This window comes from Mustela putorius, unplaced genomic scaffold (assembly GCF_011764305.1).
Source record: "Mustela putorius furo isolate JIRA1106 unplaced genomic scaffold, ASM1176430v1.1 tig00003858_pilon_pilon_pilon, whole genome shotgun sequence".
Taxonomy (NCBI): Eukaryota; Metazoa; Chordata; class Mammalia; order Carnivora; family Mustelidae; genus Mustela; species Mustela putorius.
The window spans coordinates 28,339,478-28,354,162 of record NW_025422010.1 but is presented as its reverse complement, the minus strand read 5'-3'; the positions used below and the strand labels follow the sequence as shown (position 1 = coordinate 28,354,162).

Genomic DNA, 14,685 nt, shown 5'->3' with positions numbered 1-14,685 from the left:
GGTATGGAAGAACAGGAAAGTGGTACATTAATTTCATAGCCTTATTAAAGGCATGAAAATAAAACAGATAAAAAGAAACAGCATCTTGGGGCACCTGGGTGGCTCCGTGGATTAAGCCTCTGCCTTCTGCCCCAAGTCATGACCTCCAGGGAGTTTGCTTCTCCCTTTCCCTCTGCCCCCCCCCCACCAACCCCAGTTCCTGCTCTCTCTCTTTGCATTCTTTAAAAAGAAAAAAAAAAAAAAGAAAGAAAGAAAAACAGCACCTAAAGAGATGAAGTATATAGATACAATTTACTAAGTTTTAGAAGTGTCTATGGTACTATCATTTTCTTTAAGGCTTTAGTTTTTGTGGGCATTGGGGATGAGCTTCTAAACTGTCTAAATACTGCTTTTTTATATTGTTTGTGGGTTTAGAACATGGGTGATCCAAAATGATTTATATGTTTATTTCCATTTAAAATAAATACATTTTCAAATAAAAACACTGAAATAAACTGGGAGAAGATCCTTATAATAAATTAGTAACAAAGGACTCTATCTACAACAATGGAAGATTAAAAAAAAAAAAAACCCCAAACCACAACCCAGAATGTACTTTACTAGAGATATTCTAGTATGATACATGAAAGTATGGAAGAGACCTTATAGTAGACTTAGTCACAATAGTAAAAATATTTGAAAACAACTGAAATGTTCATCAATAGGAGAATAGTATAATAAAACAATGGAATGTTACAGCAGTGAAAGAATGAAAAAAGCTATTTATAAAACCACAGATAAATCTCAAAATGTACTAAACAATAAAAAATCTATAGAATGATTTGTAGAGTATATTTATTTAAAGTTGTAAAACTGAATCAATTCTATATAGTATATTATTTTGAGATATATAATAAAAAAGCCTGAAACTACAGGGATTATAATTTTGATGGATGTAAGTAACTTTTGGTGAGGGAGGAAGTGAAATGTGACCATTGAATAATACAATGAAATTTGAATGCTATTGTTAACTATTATTTCTTAGTCTGTATTGTAGAATACAAGGTGTTTTATTTTATGGTGCTATGTAATATTTGATAATAAAAATATTTAAAATAATTACAAATAAAATCATGAGGGGAAATAGGTAAAGTGAGAGGGTCTTCTGTCTATAAAGATAAATAGCTCAGAAATTTTGTTTTAGCAATGGGGAAGCAAAAAAATTTGAGGAATATAGTGATTTGATGAGATGATAGCTTAATGTGATGAAATAAAAAGAATTGTACGTGTAACATGCTATTCAAGTATGGAAACAAACAAAAATTATAAACAAAAACTTAGCTTTTGCCAGAAGATGCCAGAAAGCTTGAATAGTTGGAAGGAAAGTTGACAGTCCTATGCCAAATCTGTAACTATAAACTGATTGCAGGTGTTTTATTCTTTCATACATTTTTTTAATTCATGAATTTTTTCATTTTCAACAAGATGTGACCTGCTGAACCCCTCCAATGTGACAGGCACTGTGATAGATCTGTGCTGTCCAATACTGTAGCACATAGCCATATGTGACAAATCAAATTTAATTAAAATAAAATTAAAAAATTAATTCCTGGGTTAAATTAGATTTCAAGTGGTCAATAGTGATTTTAAGTGATCAGGTGGCTAATATAATGCCTATTTTGGATAGCATAGATTTAGAAGATTTTCATCACTGTAGAAAGTTCTATTTAATGTTGCTGTTACAGATGATAGAACTATAGCAGTGAACAACAAAGATTTTGAGTTCTGAGAAAAGAGAAAACAAAGGAAAAGATTATAAAAATATATTACCATGTTAAGTAGTAATGAGTCATTTGAAAAAATAAAGCATCTTAAGTGGACAGAGTGAAGGGTGTGTTCTGATGAAGTGGCTTTCATAAGGAATCATAACTATGGAAAGAAAGGCATTTCTATTCATTGGGAGGGGGTTGAACCGAGAAATGTGTGGCTTCATGAATGCCAAGGTACACAATTGATTTAGAAGATAGCATAAAAGAGAGTTCTAGTAAGATAAGAATTTTGAAATTGTAATTGGAAATAATAAATCAAGAGGGAGGATGTTATGAACTCTCCAGCACAAGTGGAGGGATAAGAGAAACCAGTAGAGGGATACTCCCACATTGTCAGAACAGAAGGAGGCCATGAAAGGCACAGATGTGTTTAGTTTGTGGGTTTGGTGATGGAAAATTAGAGTTCAAATCAAATTCCTTCTATTTTCTCTCTGAAGTAGGAGGTGATATCTTTCAAAAGAGAGAAATAGAGTTTAAAAAGAAATAGGATTTGAAACAATTGTGATGTCTAAACTTTTTTAGCCTGAAATTAACATTTTCCCTTACCTACCATTTCATTCTTAGTCCTCTACTCCTCCTCATACACCTATTGAAAGAATCAGATTCTCTATTCATTTTTCTCTAAGTGGAACCCACTCCAGCTCTGATAACCTAGCTCATGTTGTACTTAGGGGAGGGAATAGGGATAGGACACCCGCTCCAGCTTTCTGAAAGTAGAGGTCAAGAGCATTGACTTTTATGCTTGCTTCTATATTTTCCATCTTTTTATTATTGTATGCTTCATTCAAGTTCATTTTTTTTCTGAACTTGCTTTATTCTTTCTTCAGCCTTATCACATCCACTTTTAGTTTATCACTCAGTTTAGAATCGCAGATATAGCAGTTTGTAGTTCATGTTTTAGAGACTTTTTTTGAAATCTGCAGTATCAATTTGCAAAATTTTATGTCTGAAATTTAAAAATTTGATATTATATTTATAAATATGTTAAGCATATTTAGGTGGTTTATATCTGGTAACTTCATTATCTAGAGTACCTTTGGGTCAGAGTCTGTTATCTTTCCTTTCTGGGTGATTTCTATTATCTAGTCACTGTGTGGGGGTTTACCTTTGACTTTGTGTTGGGCAAGAATCACCTTAAATTCACTTTCCTTTTGAGAGATTCTGAGTCACCCAAATGATCTGTGACTGGGCTTCAGTCTATGGGTAGTCTTCTGTTTCATTTTGTTCCTTAAGATTTAGAGTTCTGACGTCTCAATCATAGGAATGGGGCAATTTTTCAAATTCTTGACAGAATTTGGATTCTATTTTTTGTTTCCAAAGATTGTGTGGCTATTAAAGTATTGCCTAGACTCTCAGCAGCCTCTCTCACATCAGATATTGCCCTTGGGAAAAGTGGCCTTACATGTAGGTCTCATCTCTGTGGACTTCTGTGTTCTACTACGTCTTGGACCAGATTTTTGTGGGAGGCAGGCCCCTGGCCAGGGAGGCCTCTGCCATTAAAAGATGGCGCCTGGCTAGTTGCCAGGTTAGGATTGCCTCGTGAGACTAAGCGGAATGCCAAAGAGGAAGTAAACAGCATTGGTTGCTAGTGAAGTTGTTCATTTAGGTGCACAGCCTGATTCGCTGTCTCCTGTACCCTGATTGCTGATTGGTCATGTAAACGTATATAAGTGTGTAGACTTGCGGAAATAAAGAGGGAGAAGATACATCTGAACTGGGGCTTCTTGTCGTCCTTGCGGGTCGAGGGCGATAGATTTTTATTATTACCTTTTTCTCAGATACTTTCATGAAGATTTAAAAATATGTTATAACCATATTTTTGTTAGTAGTAATTTGTAAACCATATTTTTGTTAGTAGTAATTTGTAAGAACACTTTCCAAGTTACCCATTTCTACATTACTATAACAATTTTCTTATATTTTTCCTGTAATTTTGTATAGAAAATGATTCCATGTTTTAACTATAAGCTTCACTGAATTAAAAAAATTAAATGTTGACATGAAGTCAAATTTAATTACGGACTTTTCTGTAGCTTCTGTTCCTTTCATAAATTGGTCTTGATGAAGTAGATTGGCATATTCAAAGGAACACTGGACTTGGGATTCATGGTTTTCTTTCATAGCACTCTTCCCTAATAGCTATTCTATGTTATAGAATTACTATCTTTCCATTCAGTAGCTTAAATTTCTAATAAATATCAATTCATAGGAATTACAGCAGAGTAACATGTTAAATATAGGGATATTGTCAGCAATGTCAAAACTCTATAGGACAAACTATTTTATTTCCACACTGATAAATTGTAGACAAAAGAAACCTCACAAAGAGAATTAAAGTGAGCACTTACAAAGAGAATTAAAAGACATTTCAGTTGAATGTTATACTTATATCACTATTCTGAAAACTTTTAAAAAACAGGAAAAAATACAAGACAAAAGAAATGTAAACACTGACTGCATGTTTAGTGATATTAAGACAGTATTATTAGCAGTCTTCATTATATTATTGGTATTATTGCTATGGTTAAAAGAATTCTTGAAATACTTACAAATGCAATACTGTAACATTTGATTATGACTCTGATCAGGTAGGCAGACAGGGCAGTGGGTAAGTATACAGAATTCAGATTGACTACTAGTTGAAACTGGTTGAAGGCCACTTAGAGATCCATTCTGTTTTCTCTCACCTGTGTATATATTTGACTTTTTCCATAATAAAATGTTTAAAAAAGGAACTGAGAAAAAGTAAAGATAATGGTAAGGTTTAACTTTATCATAAGAAATGAAACGTCATTGATTCTAGAATCTCCACGGGGCTTAGAGTCCACAGTTACAATGATAAATGCTAAAAAAAAAAAATCTAGTCTCCAGGCCAGATGTCTGTTTAAGTTACCAGCAAAGCAGAGGATCTATGATTCCTTTTTAGTGAGGATTTTTATATTTGGTGTTCCCAAAAAGGATCATTATAGCTCTCATGGGAAGAAGAGTACACTGTTGGATTTCCTTACACTCTTAACATAATTTAGTACTGATTTTTATATATCCTATGTTAGAAACTCATCCTGACACTCTCAGTTCTTGAATTGGCAATTTTTAGTGAATTTAAATATATACTACTATTGATTCATGATATTTAAAGATTTTTCTTTCTAATTAGGTTTTGAAATATTGTAAATAACCATGCCTGAAAAGACAATTTCCTGTTCTAACATTGAAGGTGATCAAGACAAGAAAAGTAAGTTTACCATTAAGTGATTTTCTCTGAAACTAGGTCATCAGTAAATACAAGGCAGCTACAAAGATAGTAGTCTTCCTCATGACAAAGGGACACACAATCAAACCTTACTGGGACCATGAAAGTGAGTAAATGAAAGGAGTAAGTCAGTTTAAGGAAAACCCCTGTCTGGATTATAATTAATTTCTTTAATAATTATTACTGAAATAAACTATAGGCAATACAATGTACAGATAGCACAACAAAGCCAGCTCTTATGTGAGTCAATCACATACATCTCAACTCTACTCCACTGATGGCTTGAAGCTGTTTGATAACAATAGCTAGTTATTAAAATTTTACCAGCACCTCCTGAAGATAACACAAAATTAAAAATTAAAAATATTTGATAATTCTATCTTGTAATTGTATTAGATTTTATTGCATTACTTTGCATTCTGAACCCCAACATCTTTAATTGGCATTTTGTTAGCAATATCATGTCTTTGTATGATACAGAAGAGAAGTCAGCAAATTACAGCCCATGGGCCAAATTTGGACAGCAGCCCTTTTTATACAGCCGAAATGCTACAAATGTTTTCACATTTGTAAAGACTTGTAAAAAAAAAAAAAAAAAAAAAAAAGAAAAGAAAAGAAAAAGAGAAAAGAGACAGAAAAAAAAAGAAACAAAGAGGACTATGAACACAGTTTGCACAAGGCCCATAAAACCTAACATTTTTTACTATCTGGCCCTTTATACAAAGCATCTGCCAATCCTTTGTATAGAATTTTGTCTTGAGTACTTTAATGCGGGACAATAGTCTTTGTAGTTCATTGATGGTCAAGTTGCTAATTGTCGCATTAATGCTCTATAATAATCAATAAAAAAGGCAGGTGCATATAGCATCATACACATTCATTTTACCTCACTTATGCAGGAGTGTGCTGGATAGTTCTGCTAATCTCAGGTGGGCTCAGGATGGCTCACTCATACATCTGCAATAAGCCACAAGCAACTCAAGCAACTAATTTTGCTTGAGTTTGGGGTTTCATCTTTCACAGGCCTATGGCCTTGGCTGGGAAAACTGGGCTGATTCATTTCTGCACCATGATGTCTTCCCTAGTTTTCCAGTAGCCTTGATCTAATGGCTTGGGAGAAGGAACAGAAGCTCACAAGGCTTCTTGAGGCCAAGGCTCAAAACTGGCACACTACCATTTGTTGTATTTTATTGGCCAAAGCAGGACATAGGACCAGCCCAGAGTCAAGAAACAAGGGGTTAAGGTCTATTGTTTGATGATGGATGCTACAAAGTCACATTGGAAAGGAAGGTGAACACTGGGAGGAAAAACTTCTTGGGACTATTATTTCAATCCAGCTACTACAATTTTATCTGGGGTTACAAGACAAAGCAATCATTTAGTAATTTAGTAATTCTAAACATGGTTGAAGATATTGCACGAGGGATTTCATGTAGAATTACCAATCTTGAGTAGGATTTTAGTATTCATCACCACATTTTACTTTCACAATATTTCAGTAACTTTGGTTTTTGTCTCTTACCAATATCAGTTGGAAAAAAGCATGTCATTTTACTGTAATTGTGTTTATGTATTAAACAAAAAATTTTCATTTTTGGAAACGGATTTCAATCTCAAATTAACAATATGAACCAGATTATTCACTTAAAATAATTTTCCCAAAGATACAATTTGGAAAGAAGATAATCAAACATACTTGCACATATCTCTTGTTTAAATACTTGGAAAGAACTTTTCAAACTTTTTGGATTATAATGTTATTTAAAAGCTACTAGTTTGTTCCAAGACTTTTGAGATCCAGGCTGATGGTTTCCCTTTGAATGACCTGACAAAGTCTATTTTGTATTGCAACAGAAACTGACCAGTCTACACTGATTTGCAAGCAAAAACTCCTATATGTGGTGCATCAGAACAGAGTTAATCATATTAAAAAAAGGCAGGCCACCTGTTTTTAGTCTACACAATGGAGAGATATACACAAATATAACCACATACCACAGTATTTAATGGAACATGAGTGTTCTATGATACAGATTATTTCCATACAGGCATATGAATTATAAAATAATTCGGTTAATAAATCGTCTTTTGGTGTTTGCTTAGTCAGTAAGTTTAGAATATTTGTATTTAAATGACATTAGAACAAATATTTGGAATGCTGGGATAAATACTAATTACCTATTAAAATTAACTTCTGTCTCTTTAGCATCATACCATCATTAAGCTTCCTATCTTCTGTGTAAACCAACCAACCACTACAGAGAATATTCAGCTCCTCAAACAAAGCATTGAGATACCTATGTTCAAACTATAGAAATTTATCAGACCTCAGTGTTTATTGTTATGTTGTGGCAGATTTCAAATTTTAAGCCCAAAGCAATCTCTGCTGGACGATGTACTGAACCTAATTATCTACCAACCTTTGAAAATGTTTGTCATTAACTCTGTCATTAATATTATAAAAACACAGTATGAGGTCTTATTTATTAACTTCTACCAGATTATATTGACCGTAATACTTCTCCTAACATCAAAAATAAATCCTTTCTTTATGTTGTGTCAATCATCATGAAACTACTGTGGTCATGTTAAAATTCTCATTATACTATAAATAAACATATAGAATTGGATAATTATTCTGTGCTCTCAGCTGAAATAAATAATAAAACATTTATTAAAACATTATTAAACATTTTCAAATTGTTCTGTACAGTCACAGCCAGATATTAAACATGCTGACCAACAGTATTTTCAGATGACTCATGTTTACAAATGGTTAGCTCCAAGATAATAATGTCTATTACAATTAACAGTAACTTTTTACAAACTTACCCCCTGTAATGTTGTGATTTGTAGGCAATATTTTCAGTAAGTACAAAACTGCATTTAATGTCAGTATCACATATTTATTTGAATGATGATACTGATTCTGCATTAGTTTTCCTATTTCTTGTATTTCATAATATATATTTTCCCATACAACAGGCTGAGGCTGTGCTGTTTTTTTTTTTTTTTTTTTTTTACACATTAGTTTCTTATTTGTTAGAATAGGAAAATTTTGTACATTAAAAATACCTGTAACAGGGGCACCTGTGTGGCTCAGTGGGTTAAACCCTCTGCCTTTGGCTTAGGTCATGATCCCAGAGTCCTGGGATTGAGCCCCCCATTGGGCTCTCTACTCAGCAGGGACCCTGCTTCCCCCTCTCTCTCTGCCTGCCTCTCTGCCTACTTGTGATCTCTGCCTGTCAAATAAATAAATAAATAATCTTTAAAAAAATACCTGTAACATATATGTAAAGAATACTAATAAAATTGACTATCTGTGCACTCATGACCTACCTTAACAAACAAAACCCTGAGATCTCACCTCTCACAAATCACATTTATTTTTTGTATATTTTATAAAAACATGTTAATACAATGCATATATGGTTTGATACTTTTAATCTCATAATTTTAACTGTTTTATTAATTCACTAATAAGTTAGATTATCTGAAAATAATGAGGTTTGATTTTTACTTTCTTCCCATTATAATTTTATCACTTTCCCTCTTCTATTGCTTAGTCTAGATCCTTCAGAATGTTATTAAATGAAGCAATAAAAATGTGCACATTTATCTTCTTGTTCCGGATTTTTAAAATGAGACTTTTAATGCTTCATCATTAAATCTGATGGTATTTTTCAGGTTATCTTTATAATGTACTATAAATTATGAACATGCATTGAATTTTATGAATGCTTTTCCTACATCTATTGAAATTTTTCTGTGATTAAGTTTTTCTTCTTTAATCTTTAAATTTAATGAATTGCATAAATAGATTTTGAATTGCTAAACTTTTCAGTCATGGGACAAATTTATTTTTTTAAGTTTCTTTTCATATATTGCTACTTGTTATAGGACTAGTTAGGCTTTCTGTGTATTCTTAATTCACTATTGACAAGTTTTAATTTTTTCTTTTAAGAATTTGTTCACTTTGTTAAATTTGAAATATACTGATATAACACTTTTATATCTCTCTACATTCAGTTATTCCTCCTTTACATTCATAATATTGTACTTGTTTCATCTTCCCCTTTGTCTAGATCAATTTTGCCACGTGTTTATTTGTGTTAAACTCTTCAAAGTGGTAATTTATGATCTTTTTAATTATCTCTAGAGTTTTTTGTTGCTGATGGTCTGTTTTCTATTTTATTAATTTCAGATATTACTACTCCTCTTCCTTCTACTTTCTTTGGTTTTTTTTTCATATATTCTTAATTTGGATGCTTAGATCACTAGTTTTTAGATTTAATATAATTATTTAAAGTTATGAATTTCCCTTGAGATATCATAGATATTATAAAAAGGACTGGACTGTCAAATCAGACTCCTTTGAAACAGAGACTTACTCAGCATACATCTTACTAAATGCTGGTCTGGGTAATAGTGTTTAACTTTTACTTATTTTGTTTACTTATTTTTTTTAAAGATTTCATTTATTTATTTGACAGAGATCACAAGTAGGCAGGGAGGCAGGCAGAGAGAGAGGGGGAAGCAGGCTCCCTGCTGATCAGAGAGCCTGATGCAGGGCTTCATTGAAGGACCCTGGGATCATGACCTGAGCGGAAGGCAGAGGCTTAACCCACTGAGCCACCCAGGTGCCCCAAGTGTTTAACTTTTTTTTTTTAACTTTTAAAAACTTATATTCACATATTATAAAATTCACCTCTTTAAAGGTACAATTCAGTGTTTTTAGTATAATCACAAGGTTGTGTAAATGTCAACGTTAATTCTAGAATACCTTCATAACCTCTAAAAGAAGCCCTATACCATCAGCAGACACTCTCTATTTCCCCTCCACCCAGCCCCTGTCAACCACAAACCTATGTGCCTTGGTGGGGCTACCATAAGTCTGGTGTGGGTTGATTAATTTCTGCCGAAAACTGATACCACCATCACCCTGGAGGACACCCACAACACGCAGATGATGAAGTTCAGTGAACCGCTTGCCATCACTTTCACAGTCAAGGCCAAGAACCCTGAAGACCTACCCAAGCTGATGGAGAGGCCGAAGCAGCTGGCCAAGTCAGACCCCAAAGAGCAGTGCATCACCGAGCAGTGCATCCTGGGAGCACACAATCGTGGGTGCCAGTGGCTGCACCTGGAGACCTGCTTGAAGAACCTGGAGGAGGACCACACCTACATCCCTATCAAGAAATCCGACCCAGAGTCAAAGGGGCTCTGCCTGCACAAATCCCCAAACCAGCACAATCTGCTGTAGGTGAAGGTGCGGCTCTTCTGCGACCACCTGGCCTAGGACAGCAACCAGGGCGAGGCGGGCCCGCCAGTAACGAAAGCAGCAGGTCGCTGTCTGGCCAAAAAGCAGGAGTGGAACCTGCTAGACCCGCAAAATCTGGTGCTCAGGGCCTGATGGCAGTGGCCCAACATCTCCAGTCATCACCAGGACTGTACAGTACCTCAACGAAATCAAGGATACCATGCTGTTAGGACTCCAGAAGAGCTGCCTTGCCAGGAGAACCTGCGAGGCGTGTGCTCGGATGGCTGCGATGCGACGCTGCACGAGGACGCCATCCAGACCACGCCAGGGCGTGGACCACCTTTACCGCAGCGCACTGATATCTGGCGCGGGCAAGGAGAGCCCATCCAACCTGTGCAGCTCCAGGGGCCGGAGGAAGTGGTTGGCTGGCTCTACAGTGTCCCCAACAAGACGGAAGGCCACGTCTTTAAAAAGTTCCAGGTGTCTGGCATCTCCATGTCTATCGTGAAGGCCAACTGCTCCTCAAGAAGTCCTTTACTTTACCTCCGACCGGAGGCCCCACAGGGCAGCCAGGACTTCCCCCCAGTGCGTGTTTGGCCACCAGCAGCTCCTGCTTGGGCACCCCTTTGATCACAGCAGCCGACCCAGCTAGGTCGTGGTGGAGACGCGCAAGTGCAAAGTCCTGCAGGAGGGCACCCTGCCGCACACAACTTCCGGCACAAATTGTGGGCGGACCTCTCGGCGGCGCCTGCGCCCTGCCGGCGCTGCGGTTCCCCTTCCCGGGCACCTGCGGACCAGACTCGGGCGCCGTGGGCTAGCCGGACGGCTCCCTGGGGCCCATTCGGTGCCATCCCTCGGCATGAGCACCGAAGCCATTTCCTTCAGTATTTATCTGAAGATTCGAGGGGTAACAGAAAAGCCCTCACAACCAAGATTTATTTGGCCGGTGGAGGTGGGGGAGGCCAGATGGGACGCCGTGCTGGACCACTCTGTATGGATGAATTTGTGAAATAGTTGACTTTGTGTGTCTGTCTTCTGTTAAACATTCACCACTAGATGGATATTTGGGTTTTCACTCTGAAGCCGTTATGAATAATGTTCTTATGAGTGTTTGAGTACAAGGATTTTTTTTCCCCCCAATGGGGGCATGTGTTTTTATTTCTATTGGGTATACACTTAAGACTGGAATTGCTGGGTCATTTGGTAACTTGATGTTTAACTTTCTGAGTAATTGCCAGTTTTTTTTTTTTTTCTAGAGCACCTGCAGTATTTTACATTTCAAATGGCAGTATATGAGGATTCCACTTCTTACACACCCTTATCAGGGCTTGTTATATTGTTTCTAGTTGCATTTTTTGGTGTCTGTGTGTATATGTTATTATAGCCCTTGAAACTGGGAGTGAAGTGACATTTCATTGTGGTTTTGATTTGCATTTCTCTAATGACTAATCATGGGAAGATCTTTATATGTGCATACTGGCCATTTGTTTATCTTTGGAGAAATGTCTGTTTAAATCTTTTTCCATTTTAAAACTGCGTTGTCTTTTTTTTTTTTTTTAAATCCTTGAATTGTAGAAGTCTTTATGTATTTCAGATCTTTACCAGATATATGATTTGCAAATGTTTTCACCCACAGTAGGGGTTGTATTTTCATCTTCTTGATAATGTCCTTTGTAGCACAAAAAAATTTATTAGATGAAGCCAATTGATCTAATTTTTACTGCTTGTTCCTTTGATATCACATCAAAGAAACTACTGCCTAATTCAAGGTCACAAATATTTACATCTCTGTTTTCTTCGAAGAGTTTTATAGTACTAGCTCTTGCATTTAAGTTTATGATGCATTCTGAGTTTATTCTTGTATATGATTTATGGTAAGAGTCAAAATTCATTCTTTTGCATGTCTATCTTCAGTTGACCTAGTACCATCTGTTGAAAAAGACTTTTTTTTTTCTCTCATTGAATTGTCATGGCACCCTTATAAAGATCAACAGACCATAAATATGGGTTTATTTGATGAATCTCAGTTCTACTCCATTGATTTACATGTCCATTCTGATGCCAGTACCATACTGTGTATTATAGCTTTATAGTAATTTTTAAAACTAGAAGTGTGATTTATCCAACATTTTTTTTTTTTTTTGGCTAATCTGAGTCCCTTGCATTTCCATGTCAATTTTTGGATCAGTCTGACAATTTCTGGGAATAAAAAAAAAAAAAAAAGGATGTTGGAATTTGATAGGAGTTACAATGAATCTGTGGACCATTATAAGGGGTTTTGGCATCATAACAAGATTATGTCTTCCAGAGTACTCATACAGTACCTTTGTATTTACTTAGGCAGATTTCTCTACATTGATTTTGTACATCAATTATGATTTTTTTCCTGAGACTTTACTGACTAGTTATTATGGCTAGGACTTTAAATACTGTGTTGAATAGAAGTGGTGAGAGTGGATATCCTTATGTTGTTCCTGTCCTTAGGGGGAAGCTCTGTTTTTTCCCCATTAAGGATGATGTTTGCTGTAGGTTTTTCATATATGGCCTTTATGATGTTGAGGTGTGTTCCTTCTAAAACTACCTTGTTGAAGGTTTTAATCATGACTGGATGTTGTACTTTGTCAAATGGTTTTCCTGCTTCTGCTGAAATGATCATATGAGTTTTATCCTTCTCCTTTGCATCCTGAAAATAAATCCTCTCTGATTATGGTAAATTTTCTTTTTAATGTATTGTTGAATTCAGTTTCCCAGTATTTTATTGAGCATTTTGCATCTATGTTCATCAGGGATATTGGCCTATAGTTCTCTTTTTTAGTGGTGTTTTTATCCGATTTTGGTATCAGGATAATGCTGGCCTTAATAGAATAAATTTAGAAGTGTTCCTTTCTTTTCTGTTTTTTGGAATAGTTTGAGAAGAATAGGTATAACTTTTCTTTAAGGGGTGCCTGGGAGGTTCAGATGGTTAAGCGTCTGCCTTTTGCTCCTGTCCTGATCCCTGGGTTCTGGGATTGAGTCCTGCATCGGGCTCCATGCTTAGCGGGGAGCCTGCTTCTTTCTCTGCCTCTCTGTCTCTGTGCTTCTCAAGAATAAAAAAATTAAAAAACAAAAACAAAAACTCTTCTCTAAATGTTGGTAGAATTTGCCTATGAACCCATCTGGTCCTGGACTTCCGTTCGTTTGGAGTGTTTTGATATTGATTTAATTTCTTTGTTGGTATCAATATTTTCAAATTTTCTATTTCTTCCTGTTTCAGTTTTGGTAGTTTATATGCTTCTGGGAATTTATATATTCTAGGTTGTCCAATTGGTTGGTATTTAGATTTTCATATATTCTCTTATAATTTTTTTGTATTTCTGTGGTGTTGATTGTTATTTTTCCTCTCTCATTTGTGACTTTGAGTTCTTTCTCTTTTCTTTTTGACAAATGTGGCTAGACGTTTATCAGTTTTATTAATTTTTTCGAAGAACCACCTCCTAGTTTCATTGATTTGCTCTATTTCCTTTTTTATTTTCTATATCATTTTTCTCTCTACTGTTTATCCTTTCCTTCTTTTTGCTTATTTTAGGTTTTGTTTGTTGTTCTTTTACTAGCTTGTAAGTTTAAATTGTGTATTTGACTTTTTTTTTCCTTGCTTCTTAAAGTAAGCCTGTTACTGCTATTAACTTCCCTCTATAGCAATAGAACTGCTGTTGTTGCATCTCAGAGGTTTTGTGCCATTGTGATTTCATTTTCATTCGTTTCCATGTTCTTTTTTATTTCTGTTTTTTATTTCAGGGTTGAAGTGTTCATTGTTTAGTAACATGTCATATAACCTCCACAAATTTGTGATCTTTTCTGATTTTTTTTTTTCATCAGGGATATTGGCCTATAGGTGACTTTAGATCCATAGCCTTGTGGTCAGAAAAGATGCATGGAATGACTTCAATTTTCTCAATTGTGTTGGGGCTGGTTTTGTGGGCTACTATGTAATTATTCTGGAGAGTGTTCATGTGCACTTGAAAAGAATGTATGTTCTCCTGTTTTAGGGTAGAATGCTCTGAATATATCTGTTAAAGCCATCTATTCCAGTGTGTTCCTCAAAGCCATTGTTTTCTTGTTGATTTTCTGTTTAGATGATCTGTCCATTGACGTGAGTGTGGTATTAATGTACCCTACTATCTTTATATTATTATCAATTAGTTTCTTTATATTTTTTATTAACTTTTATGTATTTGGGTGCTCCTATGTTGGGTACATAGATATTTACAATTGTTATATCTTCTTATTGGATTGTCCCCTCTATTACTGTGTAGTATCTTTCTTTGTCTCTTGTTACAGTATTTGTTTTAAAGTCTATTTTGGTGAAATAAGTATTGCTACTCCAG

At 35.3% G+C, this 14,685-nt stretch overlaps 1 protein-coding gene across 2 annotated transcripts in view; it reads left to right on the top strand.

The window, feature by feature from the left end:
• CCDC178 (coiled-coil domain containing 178) overlaps nt 1–14,685 on the top strand; it is a 442,343-nt gene that overhangs the window by 21,578 nt on the left and 406,080 nt on the right. For both annotated transcript variants that reach the window (XM_004742898.3, XM_004742897.3), the window contains one exon: nt 4,966–5,043. In XM_004742898.3, the coding sequence (XP_004742955.1) occupies nt 4,989–5,043 (55 nt within the window). In that variant the 5' untranslated portion in view covers nt 4,966–4,988. The remainder of the gene's footprint in view (nt 1–4,965; nt 5,044–14,685) is intronic.